Consider the following 21,284-nt stretch of genomic DNA (forward strand, 5'->3'; position numbering starts at 1 on the left):
AGATATCTCCGAGGTAGGGGGGAGCAAACAATGTTTGGGTGGCGAGGGGATAAGATTTGAATATCTTGCCGAGATCAGTTTATATTGGATTGAAAAATAGTGAAAAGAAAAAACATTGGAAGAAATAAATATATATATTTATATTATATAGGTATGAAAAAAATGCTCACATTTCCAAATCCTAGCTGCACTTGGGTGCCGGATGGTCCAGGTAGTGCGTGTTGGAGGGCGGACGGGGCGGCAGCGCTATGTTCTTGCGCAGCTGGGCCAGCAATGTCATGGGCTTGCATAGATGAGCCCGTGAGGTTCACCATCCTTATGGCCCATTCTCTTTTTGGTTTATGCCCAGACTGTATGGGGGCTGGCACTGATGGGGCTGCCTCACCCTCTCTTGCTCTCTTACTGGGTGGCTGCGAAGGGCATTCTTCAAACGAAACTCAGAGAAGAGAGAAAATAACAAAATGAAAAATAAAATCAAAAAGGGTGAAAAAACGAGGATTTTGTCAGCCAGCGAACCATGAAGATGACAAAATATAAGCAAATATTTCGACAAGGACCTCCGCCAAGTCGTCCTCAGTGCTAAACAAAAACAAAAAAGAGAAGAAAAAAAAACGAGAATCTCTTCTCTTTTCTTCTCTTTTTTTGTTTTTGTTTAGCACTGAGGACGACTTGGCGGAGGTCCTTGTCGAAATATTTGCTTATATTTTGTCTTCTTCATGGTTCGCTGGCTGACAAAATCCTCGTTTTTTCACCCTTTTTGATTTTATTTTTCATTTTGTTATTTTCTCTCTTCTCTGAGTTTCGTTTGTCATGTATAGCCAGTGTGGTCTAAGAATGTATTTAGGGCATTCTTCATAATTGGCCTTAAAGGAAGAGAAAAAAGTTAGTATCGAAATAATTTCCCCCTTTTTACAGAAAAGAAAGTTAGTATCCTCATCCACATAATTTCGTCTAGAAAAGTATTTATCACTAAGAAAGGTCCCCCTACGCCCGCATTTTCAGTAAAGCAAAAAGTAAAAATATACTAAACTCAGACATCAAATGCTATTTTAATTAATTGAAAAAGGCTTATTCATAGACATCCCAACCTAACCTTACTTTTCATGCAAATCTTTGTTTTCATTTTACAATAATGGCGATAGACTTGAGGCATGTCCCCTCCCCCCCCCTTTCATCAATGTCCTAAATATATTGTTAGTAATTATTTTTGGAAATCATCCCGTTTCACCGGTTCTCCTGCAAATACAAGGTTACGAATCCACAAGCTTAATAAACAGCAATCTCTTTTTGCTTAAAACTGCTTTAATTTGATACAGAGGGAAACAAATCCTTTTTATCATTGAAAACTTTTGGTCAAGTCGCTAACGTAAAGTATTAGCAAGCAGGATGTGCAATTGTGGGGTGTCAGATAATTATCACCTATTTAAATCATTGCGTAAAATTGTTTTTCAGTCAAGTACACGGCTGTTATGGCTTAAATGGAAACGGTTTATTAATAGCTATGGGATAGACAGAAGTTGAATGTCACTTTTTGATAGGCTTACAGAAAGAATAAATTTATTGAAAAAAGAGAAATATTTCTATTGGCAAGAATTATACTTGTAAAAACAGTGGGGGGGTGGGTTGAGGGGGTTTAGGTAATAAAAAGGACATATTTTATGTTTCCTAGTGAGTATAAGGATTGCATGGTGGTTAGGTTTGTGGGGGAGGGGGTACTTACCTAAATATACTAGAGGGTGACCAATTAAAATAATTTTATTTTTAAAATAAAAATGTATTAAATCAGAACTTACATTGATAATTTTGGCTGTCATAGATTCTAATTCATCAAATTTATCAATTGTTGTTTGCACTGTATCAAAATACTTTTTGATAATTTAATCACATTACATGCTCGTTATATACGAAATTTCAAGGGTGAATTGTTATGTAACGGGGAAAATCATATGTAAGCAAGTCTCTGATTGGCTTAGAAAGGAGATGTAAGAAGCCCTCTGATTGGCCGAGAAGGAAACACTTGATCTAACTGTTTCCCGTTATCGGATCAATAAAATTCCCAATCGATTACGCAATCAATTTCTCGGAAATCCACTTCCCCTTCGATTACGCAATCAAGTTCTCGAAAATCCACTTCCCCTTCGATTACGCAATCAAGTTTTTGGAAATTCACTTCCCCCTCGAGTCCTAGATCAATAACATTGTTCCCGTTAGAATTCAATGCACATGTGCAACCTTCGTCCCGGAGTTATTACACCTAGAAACAACAAATAAATCGACCTTGGAAATTTAGGTCATTGACGCCATTAACCACGTGTTCTCCCTAGGGACTCTATGCCCATATTTGGTGCCCAGAGTAGATAGCCTTCTACTCTGAGGCCTGTGGGGGGAGTGTCCTCCTCAAAGACATAATTTCTGTCAACTATGTGAACAAAATGGCTATCTCAAAATTTTGATTGGATGTGTTTGGGGAAATGTTTGGCGTGGAAGGGGTTTTAGTTGCCTTCCAATCACTTTTGACCCTTAAAAAGGGCACTAGAACTCTCGATTTCGATTTGAATGAGCCCCCTTTGAAGTTTATATGACGACCTTTTCCATATGAAGTGCCTCTGGGAAAAACACTAATAATAATAAAACTTTGGAGCCGTATGGCCTTTACCAAAGGCAACGTTATAGCGTTGCCTCTGATTCTAAAGTGATTCTCTAGGTTTTAAAGATTCACAACCAAGAACAACAGCACCAAAGGAGTTCGGTAGTTGTTGCTCGTGAACGGATTGAAATAATCTGTTTGTTTTGTTTTTTTATTTTTTAGGGTAAAATATTTTGTTTAACTTGATGTTATAGAAAATAGAAAGCTTTGAGAACAACAATATTCGTAGCCTGACTAAATTTGATTCTCTTCTGTTCTGAAAGTAATTTTTTTAAGAAACTGTATCGGCAGTTTCTATTCCGCATCCATGAGTTTCGATTCAGGGGGGGGGGGGGGTAGACAGATATGAAAAATGTTTTTTGGGTGTTTCCTTAAAATTAAATTACTGAAAATGTGTACTCTTATGTAGTTATTTGTATCAATAGGACGCGGTGTTAAGTCCTCTAGACGTACCGTTCAGTAATTTTATTTTGTGCTATCGGTCACAAAGAGAATTTTTATGAAGTTTATACTAGAATAAAGGCTATATTTTTAATAGTAGCTGGGAAACTCATATTGTAGCAATAATTTTGTTTTTTGTTTTTATTCTCCCCTTCCCGCTCCATTTTCAAAATAATTGAGTATACGAACTTGTAACAGCAGAACGTTTTCAAATCGTTAATAATCGCACTTTTGCCTTTATAAAACGTTATCAGAGTTTAATCGAGCCTGAAAACACATTCGTTTGGTTAAGATTATAAAAAAGGCATCCTTTGACTACTGCCTTTCAAATTTTTGTAATATCAAATATAATTTCAAGTGAATCCTGGAAACCCAATTTTATTGCGTCAATTCATCGATAACATCAGTACAGAAAGTCAACAAAAGATAACAATTAAAAATTCCCTAAATATGATTGATTTTAAAAGATTTCTTAGTTTGTATGAATCCTTGTGATAATGAAGGTTCTGTTGGTGTTCGCTTTTTTGGGGCTTGTAGGCTGCGCTCCTAGCGCGAAAGTTGCAGAAGGCTGCGTTCAGTAAGTTTATATATGTTCAGGACAATTTAGCTTGCATAAGATAGTAAAGCAGTTATCAAGGAAAAACACAGGAGATTTTTAGTCCCCCCCCCACGGTGTAATCTTATGATTATTATGGCTCTCCTAGTTTTTCATTTATTTTATCTTTTTGGATTTTGAACGACCTTTGCCCCGGAATAGTTGATAAATAAGAAATTTTGACAACAAAATTCATTTCAATTTGTTTGGGATATCAGAAAAACCTTCAATGTGTAATTCAATGGTTGTTGAAACTGGTAAAAAAAAGAAAGAAAAAAAGCAGTGTGCATTTTTTCCATTAGGAAACTTAAACCGTAAAAAAAAGGGTTTTGAGTCCAAGAAAAATTTATTTCTATTTGTGGGGAAAAATGAAATTGTAGGCTACGGCACAGAACGTCTCGAAAACAAATGAAAACTCGAAAACTAAATCTATATATCTGTTTCTACAGCAAATGGAGAAGGGATATTTCGTAGGGAAATGTGGTTGTCTATTGCTACATTTTCATATTCTTTTGTCTGTAAATTTGTCAAAGGACAAAGGACCTATCTAGGGGGCTTAGTTATCAAGATCAATCAAGAATTTGGTGGTTGACAAGTGATAAACGTTGACATTTGCTAAGGAATGAGTGAAAGCACATTTGTTTTTTACGAATGCATCACAGCTCGACAGAACAAAAATAAGTACAAGAGATAGAATTTTGATTGAACTGGTATTTTTATCAAATCAGCGAAATCTTATACGCAGGTTTAATTTTTTGACGGGTAACCGTCTAGGGAGGGAATCATCCAGGAGGGTCATTAGCCAGAAAAATGTAAATACAAAAGCAAGTACGAAAAATCATTGAAAGTTGAATTCAAACTGTTTTCTTTGGGTGGGGGAGCGGGGAATTATTTGGACACTATAAAAGCATAAACAACTTAAAGATTTTCGTCGAAAGTCAAATTCAAAACCGTGTTTTTTCTCTGGGTTTACCGGTGACAATCGTTCTAAGATTTTTAATTATGTTGGAAAAATAGAGTGGGGGATTAGCTGGGACACCATAAATATATAAAAATGTTAACTGGATGGTAGGTTTGAAGAAAACCAGGGGCGTCGTTTGCTATGGGGCAGGGGGAAACAACCCCTCCCAGACCTTGGTCTGCCTCCCCCAAGACCCTAGTTTGCCCCCCCCCCAGCTGAAATTTAGCGTTTTCCAAAATCTTGTCTAAACTAAGATAAACCTGCATAATTCAAGCATCAACAGAAACAGATCAGTTTTCTAGTATATAGTTTTCTAGTACCTTTACAGTACTATAAGTTACCTTTATATAGTATTAGTACCTTTATAGCACTCTTAAATTACTAAATAGTGCCTATATGATACCAAACGGCTTATTTTTTAGTTTTTTACTGTCATTTTTACTTGGTTTGGGAAAATTGGCTCCAGATTTGCCCCCCCTCCCAGTATTTTGACGAAATTACGCCCCTGACGGAAACCCTACCGGGGTCTTAGCCCAACCTTAAAAGAAATGTTTATTTGGGTACAATATGGTATAATTACATGCATATATTTATAAATTCAGCTAGAAACTAACCTAGCTATCCTAATTTGAATTTGTGAGGGTTTTATTTATCCGTCGAAGTGCCTAGAAATGGCTCGTGGATTGCTATATTGCGTGACACTCTTCCGTCCACAATTTCTGGAAACAATGCTTCCATATAAAATTTATGGAGCTTTGGAAACATTTTCTGTTGCCAGAAAATTTTGCCGCAGTTAATTTTTTCAGCGTGGATATCTCCTTTGCCAAAGTACACAACAAAAAATCCCAGGTCAAGGTTGCAACATTCCAGCAGCATCTGAAATTGATGAAAATAGTTATGGTTCCTCTTTAAATAGACGCTTTTTTTATTGTCAAGGAAAACACATTTATTTCTCTTAAGCCGGACGGTGGACTTGACCACTCTTGAAGTTGAGCCGTCTCCTGTTCCTTTTTCTGCCATATATAGAACTTCAACTATCTTAGAATTTAACTAAGTAACAACTTAGTGGTTCAACAGATACAAATGATTGTAACAATCAAACAATCGTATTCATTCGAGTTCAATTAATCGAATTCAACTTATGTTCGTTGGTCGTAATTGAAAATTTAATATGGATATACAAATTGCGCAATATCACAGTAGCTTGTCTTTCACTTGCCAAAGTTTACTTAATACTAAGTAAAAAATGTAAAAGAAAACATGTCCACAATGCCTAACTATGACATAACTTTGACCTAATTGCTTCATTAAGATACTGAAATATAGTTACCTTTTCTCGGCTAGTCTGTCAATCAAGTCGGTTGACAGCGCAGAAATTCCCGAAGCGGCAACATCAGTCAAAAGATAATTCCTTTGAGCGGATTTTCATTATTTTTTGATCAGGTAGACTAGAAAATTTTAGGAACTGACCTTTCCTGTACTTAAATTAGACAATTCTGGTCCAATTAATAGAAAAAACAGAATTCATACTTTCTGATGATGTAAGTCTCATCAAAACTGAATATCTCTATATCAGGCCCAAATTGAAAGAAATTAAATAGTTTTTTTTAAGATATCTGGGAAATTCAATGTCGGCTTTTAGTTTTCTCTCGTTTATTTAAATCTTTTATCTATGTTCTACAAGTTACATCATGGCCGCCAACATAATTCTAAATAATTTACCCCCACAAACTAAAAACGTTAATAATTGACGAGACAGGGCAACTCCTTATCGTATCACATCCCCTTAAATTTGTAATTTTGTGTGTAGTTTGTATCCATGCATTTGTGTCCATAAGGTAAGTTTGTAACTCGTAACAACCAATTTTATGGATTTGATTTTACCAGCTACTTGTTCGCTTTCACTTGTTTTTGTAAAGTTAGAAAATTAGACGCAACGCTATATTGTTGGGGGGGGGGGGTCGACTGTTCCTCAAGTCTATACTTAGGAGAGGAAGGAAGGCATGAGGATGCAAGATCGTGTTCAGGATTTTTGTTTGCATTTTTTTCATAGGTGGCTCACAAAAAAAATTTAAACGCATAAAACGTGACTATACAAATATTTGTTTCGTTTTTTCAAGTCGAACAAAAATTTCAGGGGGGAGGGCTTAAACCCGTAACATTACCCATTGGATATGGCTTCGATGTAAAAACACTATGTGTATCCAACTTTTAGAAATTGTATATCTGGGAAATAATGGAAGTGACTTGGGAGACGAGGCTGAAAATTCCAGCCACTACAAGGGAAAGAAAAGGGAAGGTGGGTCAAAGAGAATTTAACTTTTGTAGTAGTGGAGGGCGAAGGGACAAAACATTTTTTTATGTTCTAAAATGTTTTTGAAATAAAAGCTCACATGGGACTTATAATTTATGTCCTGTTATCTAGCGAAGTAAATCAAAAGACACCATGTTGATCCAATTTATCAAAATGCCATAGGTGCAATATCTTGGGAGCAGCCTCGAGGATGGATTTCAAAATCTAAGGTGGTGTAAGGGAAAGAAGTAGAAAGGGCAGAGAGTCTTCAAATAATTTTCTGGGGGAATGGGAGTTTTCCCTCTCAGATCCACCTAAACCTTAGGTGCTCCAACGTAAACGGTTGGAGCATCAAAATAATATTTATGGAAGTGTATGGGAGGGGCAAGCATATCTGAAAATTCAACTTGGGGAAGGGAAAAATGGACGGGGAGGCTAAAACATTTCTTCTGATCGACCAAAACCGTTTTCCACTATTAGTCCAATGAAACCTACAATCTTTTCACAGTAGAGCAAAAAAGTAAATAAAAAGACGCTATATGATGCCAGGTGATCAAAACAATGCATGTTTAATATCCACAGAACACATTTGGACATTAAACTGAAACTTCTAGAGAGAATCAGGGAGGGAAAAGAGTAAAAATCTTGAATTTAATCAGTTTAAGTTTATGGCACCAATAGTCCCTGTTTCACCAGGTTCTAGTCCCAGTTAAGTAGCGATACAGACCGAAAGTAGCCATGTGCAACCAGTTATCAAAATTGTTTATGTGCACTTTCGTGGGAAGAGCTAAGGGAATGGAGCTATAAATTTTCAAAGTGTCCTAGTTGACATCAATTAGCGATTTGGGAAAGGGACAAAAGCAAATCAAAAGAAACCACGTTTCCAGGTTATCAAAGTGGCATATCTGCAACAACCCCAGAACGACTTGTGAGGTAAATCAGAAGCTTTTGAAGTGTCAGGGGAGGGTAGAGTAAAAGGGATTTCAAGGACCGTTGGGGGCCCGGGCCTTTAAATATGCATCTCCAATCTACCCAAAGTGTTGCCATTGTTGGCACAAGTTGGAATTTCAATTTATGAACAGGGAAGCAATGGAGTAAATTAACAGGCAGAATATTCACCTAGGCTAGACTATAAAACTTTTTTAAATGTTACTTCCTGAGATGGAGGATGGGGATTGAGATACAAGTTTCAAGAAATGTTTAGGAAGAGCAAGGGAACTGGAGTAGTATCCCCTCAATCTATTCCACAACCCCCATAGCAAGATTCCCACGACACCCTGGGTTCCTGTAACAGCCCTGAATTCTCGCGACATCCCTGTTTTAAATTGCCAGTAGGTGTTACGTCATTTACATTTGGGAAGACAAGCCCCTGGATTCCCAAAAGAGTCCTAATTTAAAGGGACCCGCAATACGTCCGGTCACGAGAGCAGGTGTTAGTTAAGTCATAGCGGGAATCTAAGAGACGCAGGTGTTAGTTAAGACAAGGTTTACATTCGGTTGCTACATAATCGGGGTTGAGAGTATTGTTTGACTCAACAGGTGTTATATCATAGGAAAATTTTAACCTATGTAATTGGAATTGAGGGAAATGCATGACTTAGTAGATTTATCGGGAGTAACTTAAGGACGGCGTACACGCAGGTGTTACGCAATGGCAGCTCATACGTAGGGTGTTACGTAATGGCAGCGCAACATGGCCATTACGTAATGGCGATGCACACTTTGGCCTTACGTACTGATAGCGGACAATTGAGTGTTACGCAATGAAAGTGCCCACATCAATGTTACATAACATTTTATTGTGATTTCATTTTCTTTCAGGATGTTGTTTTTCTTTCAAGATATTTAAGGCTTTTTTCCTTTCAAAACATTTTTTTTCTTTAGTTTTTACGTAATGTGGAATGTTTATGGATGACACACAGATATTTTTTCAAGACGTTTCAAGATATTTCAAAACATCTCTCTTCAAGACGTTTCAAGATGTTTCAGGACATCTCAAGACGTTTTTTAATACATTTTTCTTCAAGGAATATTTTTTCAGGATGTTTTTCAACATTTCTTTGGTTCTTATGCAATGGCAAATGTTTACGGATGAAGGATTAAAACGTGACCTATTTTTTCAGAACCCGAGGAGGACACCTCGGGTTAAATTAGGAGGACAAACCCGCTGATTTTTACATAATACTTTTTGAGATTTCATTTTCTTTCGATGCATTTTTCTCAGAATACCATTATATTCTAAAGTTTTTTTCGACATTAGGACCCAAAAGGTGATTCCCATCCAGTGGAGCTGAGCCCTAACTGAGAGGACCACCAACCTATTTCTAATATTCTGTTTTGGCTGATAAACTCTTTGAAATAACCTTAATTAAACGCGAAATAACCTAATAATAACCTCGCGATTAAATGCGAGGAGAGCCCCCTTTTCACACATGCTTGAATGACGATTGCGTGTTTCCTACAGATGCAATGAAGGACTTGCAGAGGGGGAAAATCAATTACTAGAAATTTGCTATCACCTGGTCATTTAGTAATAATGGCGAGAATGGTTACAAGACGCTTAAATTGTGTAAATGTTTACATATTGAAGGTTCCCCTTGGAACATGGAATCTAAAAAGATGCAGATCATTGTAAATACAAAATTTATTGAAAAAAAAACGTTATAAAATCAATAAATCACTGAAAAAGCACTTAAAAACACGACAAACTAAAAATGAAAAGTGAAAAAATGCTTATAAAGGAAAAAAATATATGCAAAAACATACGTGAAATAAAGAAAGATAAGGCTCCTAGCAGACAATTCCAGAGGAGGAGGGCTGTTATTGCAGGCAAATCTTAAGCCCTATTGAGATGTTTCGGAGGGCTGTTAATGAAAATGCAACGTTTTTTGGGCAAGACTAAGCACCCCCAGCTAACATACGCATATTTGAATATTATTTTCTCTTCAAATTACACAAAATCTTATTAAAGGTAAGTTTCAAGGCCCTATTGAGAGCTTCTTTTATTTGAAAAGAGGGTCTTGGCATTTCATTGCTAGAATGTGATAGTTCAAAACAATTCACGCCACTTAGAATTTAAAATATTTTCTAAATGATCCTTCTCCATATTATTCAATGGCTATTAGAAAAGTTTGCTGCATGGTCGCACCCTGCAACACCCGTCTTTATCATTTAAGTGTTTTCTAACGTTTGGATACCCCAATGGATATATTTTCTATTGAAATTATTTTCCATCAATTCCCAACCTATGTCACACTATGACTGGTCCGTGACACCTTCTAACACCTTATCATCACCCCAAGACATTTTCAGACATTCCTGTTAAAAATTATACATTCAACACATTTTCATTACCCTTTCATGATGCTCCTCAAAACACCTCACACCAGCACAGTATTAAGCATCTACCCCCTACCACCCACGTGGCAACCCCCTCATCACCCCCTAGGACAATTTCAACTTTCTCCCACCAAAATAAGCTTGTAAATCTAAATTGAACACTTTTTTTTTATTTTAACAGCGGGACTTAGCATTTCAGTGCTAGAATGTGATAGTCCAAGGCAATTCACGCCATTTATAATTAAAAGTTTCCTGAATGATTCTTCTTCTATTTCCAATGTTCTTATGAAAATTGGCTGCATGGTGGCATCTTACGACACCCGTCATCACCATTTAAGCGTTTTCTAACGTTTGAATATTCCAATGGATATATTTTCTATTGCTAGTATTTTCCGACAATTCCCAACCTATATCACACTATGACTAGACCATAACACCTTCTGAAACCTCTTCATCAACCACAAGACATTTTCATACATTTCTTGTTATAAATCACGCATTAAATCTATTGATTCATGTTTTCGCAACCCAGCCCTATCATGATGATCTCAAAAACACCTCACAACAGCACGGCTTTACAAAACTGCCCCTACCATCCAAGTGGCACACCTCTCATCACATCACCCCCTAGGACATTTTCAAACTTTCCCTCCAAAACGATCCTATAAATATAAATTGAACACTATTTTTTTGAACAACAGGACTTACCATTTCACTGTTAGAATATGATAGTCCAAGGCAATTCACGCCAATTGAAATTAAATTTTTTTTTGAACGAGCCTACTCCTTATTTCTAATGGTTTTAAAAAATTGGCTACATGGTGACACCCATGCGACACCCATCATCATCATTTAAGTGTTTTTCTAACGCTGGAATGCCCCAATGCATATTGTTTTTGCTATTATTTCTGACAATTCCCAACCTGTGCCACACTAAGACTGGTATGAGACGCCACCTCATCATTCCCAAGACATTTTCCAGATACTTCCGTGTTAAAAAGCACGCATTAAATCTATTGATTCATGTTTTCGCAACCCATCGCTCCCTGATACACCAAGCCAATTCCCAACGTGTGCCAGACTATTACTCCCCCTCTGACGCCAATTACCACCCCAATATCATTCTGAAGACATTTCAAGATTATTTTTTTGATAGGGCGATGACTCATTCGACTTCCTCCACTTCTGACCCCGGTTAAAACGGTTCGACTTCCAATTCTGCTGGTTTCTATCCCGGCTCAACTTACTCTAGCTCGATTTATGCCCCTCCAAACCCAACTACAAATCCAGCTCTAGTTGTGTCAGTTCTGGATTCCCCACTTCTCCCCCCTTTCCACATTTCCAATTCAGCCCATTCCACTTCAAGTTCCAACAATTCTAAGATTTTGTATACGGCTACCTCCTTGGTAATCTATTAGTACCAGAGAGCACCCCTCTGGTGTATATTATCACACTTATGGGTTTTCAAGCTTTTCCCCCACAAAAATATATTTATAAACTAAAAATTATCACTGTTTTTTACTTGAACACCGGAAACTTAGTATTTTGTTCTTATATTGCAACGGTCCGTGCCAATTCCTAGTCTATGACACTCAATAGCTAGTACACCTTCTGGTGCATATAATCACGCTTAAGGGTTTTCAAGCTTTTCCCCCACGAAAATAACTTTTTAAATTAAAAATGGCCACTATTTTTTATTTGAACACTAGAAACTTGGAACTTTATTGTTATATTACAACCTTACGTGCCAATTCCTAGTATCGATACTCAATGGCTTGCATGTGAGACCCTCTGGCGTGTATTTTCACACCTAATGGATTGTCAGCTATTTCCCTGAAACCATATTCGTTTACACTAGAATCAATCGTTTAAATTTAATGAAAAACCCTCGATAATGACTCTTTTGATGAGTCCTGCCAATTGAGGCAAGCGTGGACAAGGTACCACCCCTATTGCACCCTCCTGTGAACAACCTAAAAGGTTACAAATTCTCATTACAAAATGTAAAATACTTATTAAAGAACAAAAATAATTCTTAAAAAACAAAAAAACATCCTAAAAGATCGCAAATTCTTCTTAAAAATAAAAATTCTTGTTACAATAAAAAAAAACTTACAAAACAAAAATACAACCTAAGTAATCTCAAATTCTTCTTACGAAGCAAACATAATTCTTTCAAAAAGAAAACAAATCTTAGAAACAAAATACATCCTAAATAATTCCTACAAAACAAAAATATATTATGAAAATCAAAGATTGTTCTTAAAAAATACAAAATTCTTCTTACTTCATATAAAATAATTCTTATAGAATACAAAAGTTCAAACATAATCCAAATATTTCCTAAAAAACAGAAAACGATATTTACAGAATACAAAAAATACTTTACACGATTCTAAAATAGTTCTAACAGAACAAGAAATTGTTGCGGCAAAACACAAAATACTTGCTGCAAAATACAAAAATTTAACATCACCCTAAATACTTCTTATAGAATATGAAAAAGTCCGATATAATCCAAATAATTCGTACAAAACAGAAATAACTCTTGCAAATACAAAATAACTTTACACAATTCTAAATAGTTCTAACAAAATTAAAAAATGTTGGTCTTGAACACAAAATACTTCTTACAAAAACACAAAAATTCTTACAAAACCCCATATACTACTTATGGAATACAAAAAAAGTTCAAGCATAAACTGAAATAATTCCTAAGAAATTAAAAATTATTCTTACAAAATATAAATATGCTTTACACAATTCTAAAATAGTTTTTACAGAGTGAAAAATAGTCGCAGAACCCAAAATACTTGCTACAAAAGACAAAATTCCAACAACACCCCAAATATTTCTTATAAAATACAAAAACTTCAAACATAATCCAAATGAATTTCTACAAAAACTCCGAACATAATGCAAAAAATTCCTAAACAACAGAAATAACTCTTATAAAACACAAAATTACTTTACTCAATTCTAAAGTAGTTTTAACAGAACGAAAAATAGTTGCTGCAGAACACAAAATACTTAGTACAAAACACAAAAATTCTAACAACACCCAAATATTTGTTATAAAATACATAAAATTCAAACATAATCCAAAATTATTTCTCCAAAAAAAGAAATAACTCGTACAAAATACAAAAAAAAACACTTTGCAATATTCTAAGATAGTTCTAACTGAGTGAAAAATAGTTGGTATAGTAAACAAAATACTTGCTAAAAAACAAACAACTTTCAACAACATCCCATACGCTTCTTATAGAATACATAAGAGTTCATACATAATTTAAAATAATTCCTACAAAAAAACAAATAATTCTTACAAAGTACGAAAAATACTTTACACAATTCTAAAATAGTTCTAACAGAATGAAAAATAGTTGATGCAGAACACAAAATCCTAGCTACAAAACACAGAAATTCCGAAATCACTCCAAATGCTTCTTATAGAATACGAAAAAGTTCAAGCATAATCCAAAAAATTTCTACAAAACTGAAATAACTCTTACAAATACCAAAAAAATTTACAAAATTCTAAAATAATTCTAACAGAATGAAAAACTGTAGGAATTATGTCGATTATGCTTGAACTTTTCCGTATTCTATAAGAAGTATTTGGAGTGATGTTAAAATTTCTTTATTTTGTAGCAAGTATTTTGTGTTCTGCATCAACTATTTTTCATTCTGTTAGAACAGTATTAGAATTGTGTAAAGTATTTTTCGTATTTGTAAGAATAATTTTTTGTTTTGTAGGAATGATTTTGAATTATGTTTGAACTTTTTTGTATTCCATAAGAAGTGTATGAAGTGTTGTTAGAATTTTTGTGTTTTGTAGCAAGTATTTTGTGTTCTACACCAAGTATTTTTCTCTCTGATTGAACTATTTTAGAATTGTTTAAAGTATTTTTGCATTTTGTAAGAGTTATTTCTGTTTTGTAGGAATTATTTGGATTATGTTTGAAATTTGATATTCTATAAGAAGTACTTAGGATGTTGTTAGAATTTTTGTGTTTTTTAGCAAATATCTTGTGTTCTGCAGCAACTATTTTTCATTGTTTTAGAACAATATTAGAATTGTGAAAAGTATTTTGTATGTTTTAAGAGTTATTTCTGTTTTATAGGAATTATTTCGAATTGTGTATGAACTTTCTGCATTCTAGAAGAAGTATTTGCTGTTTTTAGAATTTTGTGTTTTGTAACAAGTATATTGGGTTCGGTACTAACTATTTTTCTATCTGTTAAAACTATTTTAGAATTATGTACTGTATTTCTATATTTTGTAACAATAATTTGTAAATGGGGTGTTGTTAGAATTTTTGTTTTGTTGTTGTTAGATAGGTGTTGTGATGTTGTGTTATATTTTTATGTTGTTAGAATGGGCGTTGTTAGAAGTATTTTGTGTTCAAGACCAACGATTTTTCATTCTGTTAGAATTACTTAGATTTGTGTAAAGTATTTTTGTATTTTAAGAGTTATTTCTGTTTTTTGGGAATTATTTGGATTTTGTTAGAGATTTTTCGTGTTTTATATGAAGTATTTGGGGTGATGTTAGAATTTCTTTGTTTTGTAGCAAGTATATTGTGTTCAGCAGCAACTATTTCTCGTTCTGTCTGAACTATTTTAGAATCGTGTAAAGTATTCTTTTTGTATTTTGTAAAGAGCTTTTTCTGTCTTGATGGAAATATTTGGATTATTTTTGAACTTTTTATATCCAATAAGAAGTATTTTGTATGACGGAAGATGAATTTTGTGTTTTGTAAGAACAATCTTTGATTTTTTAATGTATTTGTCTTTTGTAGGAATTATTTAGGATGTATTTTTCTTTAATAAGAAGTTTTTCTCGTTTTCTACGAATTAATCTTTCTTTGTAAGAAGAATTTGCGATTTTTTCGGATGCATTTTGTTTTGTAAGATTTTTTTTGTTTTGTAACAAGTATTTTACATTTTGTAATAGGAATTTGTGATCTTTCAGGATTTATTTTTGTTTTTTTTTAATTATTTTTGTTTTGTAACAAATATTTTATATTATGTAATGAATATTCGTGACTTCTTAGGATGTTTACTGGAGTGTGCCATAAGGGTGGTACTTTGTGTCATGCTGGTCTGAACGGGCAGGACTCATCGGAAGAGACATTATTGAGTGTTTTTTCATTAAGTTTAAACGATTGATTCTAGTGTAAACGGATATTTTCCCAGGTAAGTAACTGCAAATGCTTAGGTGTGATAACGCAAGCCGGAGGGTCTAACATGCTAGCCAGCGTCATAGACTAGGAATTGACCTTGAAAGTTGCAATATAACGATAAAGTACCATGTTTTCGGTTTTCAAATAAAAAACAGTGGTCATTTTTAGTTTATAAAGTTATTTTGGCGGGGGAGGGGGGAAGAGTGAAAAACCCTAAAGGGTGATGATGTACACCAGAAGATGTCAGCCTGCTAGCCATTGAGTGTCATAGACTAGGAATTGGTGGGGAATGTTGCAATATAAAAATAAAATGCCAAATAAGAAACAGTTGCCATTTTAAGTTTATAAAGTTATTTTCTGGGGAAAAAGCTTGAAAAACCATCAAGCGTGATAATGTGTACCAAAGGAGTGCCATTTACCAGTAATAGATTACCACAGAGGTAGCCACTTACAAAATCTTGGAATTGGCAGAACTTGGAGTGGAATTGGCTGAATCGGAAATGTGGAATTGGGGGTAGAAGTGGGAAATCTGGAACTGACACATCCAGAGCTGGATTTGGAGCTGGGGTCAGAGGGGCATAGATTGAGCTAGAGTCGGTTAAGCCGGGGTGGAAGCCAGCAGAATTGGAGGTAGAACCGCTGTAACCGGGGGTCAGAAGCAGGTGAAGTGGAATTGCTTATCACCGTATGAAAAAAAAATCTTGAAATGTCTTAGGAATGATGATGGGGTCGTAGATGGTGCCATAGGAGGAGCAATGGTGTCTCTCACATTGGGACTTGGCATGATGTATCAGGGAGAGCGGGGTTGCAAAAACAAGAATTACTAGATTTAATGCGTGATTTTTAACACAAAAATATCTGGAAAATGTCTTAGGAATGATTAGGTGGTGGGTCTTGGACCAGCCATAATGTGTTACAGGTTGGAAATTTCCAGAAGATAATAACAACATAACATTTGGTTTTTGATTGGGGATTTTAAATTGTTAGAAAAACGCTCAAATGATGACGGGTGTTGCATGGTTGCCAACATGCAGCCAATTTTTGTACAACGATTGCAAATAAGAAGTAGGCTTGTTCAAGAAATGTTTTAAATTCCAAGTGGCAAGAATTGCCAATGACTATCACATTGTAACAATGAAATTCTAAGTCCTGTTGTTAAAATAAAGACAGTGTTCAATTTAGATTCATAAGTTTACTTTTCGTAGGTAAAGGTTGAAAATGTCCTAAGGGGTGTCGAGAGGGCTGTTACTTGGATAGTAGGGGACAGTTTTGCATTTTCGTGGTAGTGTGAAGTGTTTTGGAGATTATTTTGATAGGGTGGGCTTGCGAAAATATGAATCAATAGATTTAATGCGTGATTTAAAAAAAAGAAAGTCTGAAAATGTCTTGTGGGGGTAGAAGAGGTGTCAGAGGGTGAAATGGACCAGTCTTACTGTGGCATAGGTTGGGAATTGTCGGAAAATAATAACAAAGCAAATAGATGCATTGGGGTATTCACACGTTGGTAAACGTTTAAATGATGATGACGGGTGTCTTAAAGTACCACCATGCAGCCGATTTTCACAAGACCATTGAAAATAAAGAAAAATATCATTCAGGAATGTTTTAAATTCTAAGTGGCGTAAATTGAATTGGACTATCACATTCTAGCAATGAAATTCTAAGTCCCGCTGTGCAATTAAAAACAACGTCCAATATAGATTTACAAGCTTATTTTTTGGGGAAAAGGTTGAAAATGTCCTAGAAGGTGAAAAGGGGGTACCACGTGGCTGGCAAGGGGCAGCTGCATAATACCGTGGTGGTGTGATGTGCTTTTAAGGAGCAGCATGAAAGGGTTAGCTCACGAAATAATTGAATCAATGCGTTGAATGGATAATTTTTAACAGGAATGTCTAAAAATGTCTTGGGGCTGATGAGGTGTTAGAAAGTGTTTTGGACCAGTCATAATGTGGTATAGGTTGGGAATTGTCGGAAAATAAACAACAATAGAAAATATATACATTGGGCTTTTCAAGGGTTAGAAAAACGCTCAAGTGAGGATGACGGGTGTCGCAGGGTGCCCCCATGCAGCTGAATTCTATATAAAAAAAAAATAAGGAGAAGGATCATTCAGGAAATGTTTTAAATTCTAAGTGACGTGAATTGACTTGGACTATCACATTTTATCAATGAAATGCCAAGCTCCGCTGTTAAAAAAAAGCTCTCAGGCCTAAAAAATAATTTTTAACAAGATTATATGTAATATTAAGAGAAAATAATATTCAAATGTGCGCATGTCAGCGGGGGGGGGGGGGGGAGGGGTGTGCATAGTTTTGCCCCCCAGAAAATGTTGCATTTTCATTAATAGCTCTCTGAAATACCTCAATAGGACTTAAAATTGCCTCTAATAGCAACCCCCTCCTCTAGATTAGTCTTCTAAAAACCCCATCGTTCTTTAATTCACGCATGTTTTTGCATATATTTTATCCTTTTATAAACCTTATTTCACATTTTTTTTTTCGTTTGTCGTGTTTGTAAGTGCTTCTTCTGCGATTTCGTGATTTTATAACGTGTTTTTTGTGAATAAATTCTGTATTTACAATAGTCTTTGTCTTTTTAGATTCCATGTTTTAAGGGGAATCTTCTATACGTAAACATTTACACAATTTAAGCAGCTTGTAACCCGTTCAACCTTTATTACTAAATGACCAGGTGGTAGAAAATTTATAGCGATCGATTTTCCCCTCTGTATGCCAATTAATTAAAAAAATCTTTCCGAAAAACCTCCTTCTCTCACTGTAAAAGTCTAAAACCTACTGCGTCATTGGCGCTTTGCTGAAAACCAATTTTATGACAAATATTTTCTTTTGTGCTTAATATTGAAAATAAACATTAAAATTATAGTAACATTTTGAACTGATGAGCTTTCAGCAAGTAATATAACTATAGGTCAAATATTCAGTTTAATTTATTAGCCCTTTTTAAAGTAATTAAGGACGTATACAGTTTGACTACAAGAAAGTGTTTGGATACTACCTCCTTCCCTAACTATAAATAAAAAACAAAACGCCATTGCGTCATTGGCGCTTAACTGAAAACAAATTATATTACAAATATTTTCTTTTCCACTTCTTACAGCATTGAAAATAAAAATACGATTACAGTGAGATAAATTCTTGAATTGATGGATCTTTCAACAATTAATATGATTATGCATCAAATATTCAGTTTGATGCTATTTATACTTTCCAAGACTGCTAGAGAAGCATATAGTTTTCAGTAAAGCGCCAATGACGGAGTAGGTTTTAGACTTTTACATTGAGAGAAGGAGGTCATACCCAAACTCTTGTTTGTAGTGATTTTTGTTCGTTTCAATCTTGATTTTCTTATTCAATTTAAGTTTCACTAGTTTTAAGATTTATTTATTAATTAACATTAATATCTATTCTATGATTGTTTGCATTGATAGTTTATTTAATTTCTGTTCGTTTTAAGTTTCATTTATGATTCAATAGAAACATTTTTTTTGTTTTAAGCTTGATTTTCATATTCAATCTAAGCATTACTCCTTTAAGATCTATTTATTCATTTATATTATTACTTGTATGTCTTTCCTATGCTTGTTTATTTAATTTCTGTTCGTTTTGGGTTTCATTTATTCTTTAATAGTAATTTCTGGTCGTTTTGAGTTTGAATTTTAAAAGCGATTTATATCTGTTGAGCTTAAGTTTAAAATGGCCTTTACTTTGCTTTGAAAAACTTATTTTTCGGAAAGTTTTTTTAATTAATTTTTGTTCGTTTTTGATTGAAAAGATTTCAAGTTTTTAAAAATTCCTTATTTCAAAATCAAACTTAAAAAATATCAAATATTCATCAAATTATCAAAACTGGTATCAAAGTAACAGTATCAAAGTGAAAAAATGGGTTTGTGTCAACCTTGGAGTTTTTATTATCTGATGTTTGAACTATTTTTAACAAAATTGCTATCTTAAAATTTTTATCGGATGGGTTTGGGGAAAAAGAGTGTGTGGGGACTAATTAAGCTTCGGTCTCTTCTGACTCTTTAAAAGAACTTATAACTAGAACTTTCTATTTTCAATCAAATGAGCCCTCTCCAAAGTTTATACGAGTATCCCTTCTATAAGAACCATATATATCCCCAGAGTAAAACTTATAACCCCTATCTCTGGGCCCTGGGGGGTTGTGTCGACCCTGGAGTTTTAATATCTGATGGCTGAACTATTTTTTACAAAATAGTCACCTCAAATTTTTATCGGATGGGTTTATCCATCCGTCTCAAACGAAATAAGGTTTGGCGTGAATGTTTTTCATTGAATACTTTTTCAGTATTTTCTTAACAGATTGTCATAGGTCAATGCTCTACATTTGTATTGATTCATTGATTTTAAATAACTAATTTTTTTCAAATGATTAATTAGTTACGAAACGAATTATATTACACATATTATGTTTGTACAACAGGTGTCGACCCCGAAGTTTTGTTATCTGAGCCTTGATTTTTTTTTAACAAAATGACCACCTCAAAATTTTTATCTGATGTATTTGGGGAGGAAAAGGTGTGAGGGAGGCACTAGTTGTCCTTCGATCACTTTTGACTCTTAAAAACTGAACTAGAACTTCCAATTCCCAATCAAAGGAGCCCTCTCTGAAGTTTATACGAGAATTCCTTCCAAAACAGCAATATATGCCCCCCGGGTATAACTTATGACTACTAAGTTGTAAAACGAATTATATTACAAGTATTATGTTTGTACAACATGTGTCGACCCCGGAGTTTCGTTATCTGACCTTTGAACCTTTTTTTTTAACACAATGGCTACCTCAAAATTTTTATCTGATGTATTTTGTGTAAAAAGGGCGTGGGGGGGGGGGTTAGTTGGCCTTTGATCACTTTTGAGTCTTAAAAGCTGAACTAGAACTTCCAATTTCCAATCAAATGAGCCCTCTCTGAAGTTTATACGAGAATCCCTTCCTGCTCTCGGGCCCTGGGGGGTTTTGTCGACACCTGAGTTTTGCTATTTAACCTTGACACCTGAGTTTTGTTATTTCAACTATTTTTAACAAAATGATATTTTTAAGCCTTGCATATAAAGCACCTCTGGGGGGAAAATAATAAAAAAATATTGAAGCCTATGATTTATTCATTTATTTATGTTTGCACCAGTTATCTTTATGTTTGTAAGATAGTTAATTTTAATTTCTGTTTGTTCGGGGTTTCATTTATTCTTTAACAGTAATTTCTGGTCTTTTTGAGTTTTAACTATAATAGGAATTAATTTCTGATGGTCCTGAGTTCAATATGGTTCTTTACTTTTCTTAAAAAACTGATTTTTATGCAAGGTTTTTTTCTAATTAATAATAATAAAACATTGAAGCCTTATGACCTTTGCTATAGACAACTTAATTACATGCATCTGATAAATAAAACGTGATTTTTTCATGGAACAATGAATGGATCTAAAAAATAGCTTGAAAAGACAGTAGTTAGGCTATTTTATTTGTTGATGCAGAAAGAACAGGATCGTTTTGATTAAACCATTTTTTAGGATTTCTTTGCCACAATAATTTAGCATTTATCGCAAAGTATGTATTTTAACCTTATTTTAAGTATGGCTGTAATTTTAAGTATTTTCAGTTTGAGAGAATTTCTGGGAGTAATTGGATAGAAAATTCTTTATCTAGTTCTTATTAGTGTATTTTGATGTGTCTTAACGTCCCTTCAAAATTTCTTGAAACTTTTAATTTATTCCCATACAAAACTTTACCTTATTAAAGCCTTTGGGGGGGGGGCAGCGTAGATGGCATAAAGAAGTAAACTT

At 34.5% G+C, this 21,284-nt stretch overlaps 1 protein-coding gene across 1 annotated transcript in view; it reads left to right on the forward strand.

The window, feature by feature from the left end:
• Positions 1-3,527: 3,527 nt before the first annotated feature.
• The window catches only part of LOC148952035 (chitin deacetylase 8-like), a 199,642-nt gene continuing 181,885 nt past the window's right edge, over positions 3,528-21,284 (forward strand). Inside the window, exon 1 of the mRNA XM_089089492.1 lies at positions 3,528-3,665. Within this exon, the coding sequence (XP_088945618.1) occupies positions 3,586-3,665 (80 nt within the window). The 5' untranslated portion in view covers positions 3,528-3,585. The remainder of the gene's footprint in view (positions 3,666-21,284) is intronic.

The sequence above is a fragment of the Artemia sp. Qi Xiang Cuo genome, chromosome 5 (assembly GCF_049724085.1).
Source record: "Artemia sp. Qi Xiang Cuo chromosome 5, ASM4972408v1, whole genome shotgun sequence".
NCBI classification, from domain to species: Eukaryota; Metazoa; Arthropoda; class Branchiopoda; order Anostraca; family Artemiidae; genus Artemia; species Artemia sp. Qi Xiang Cuo.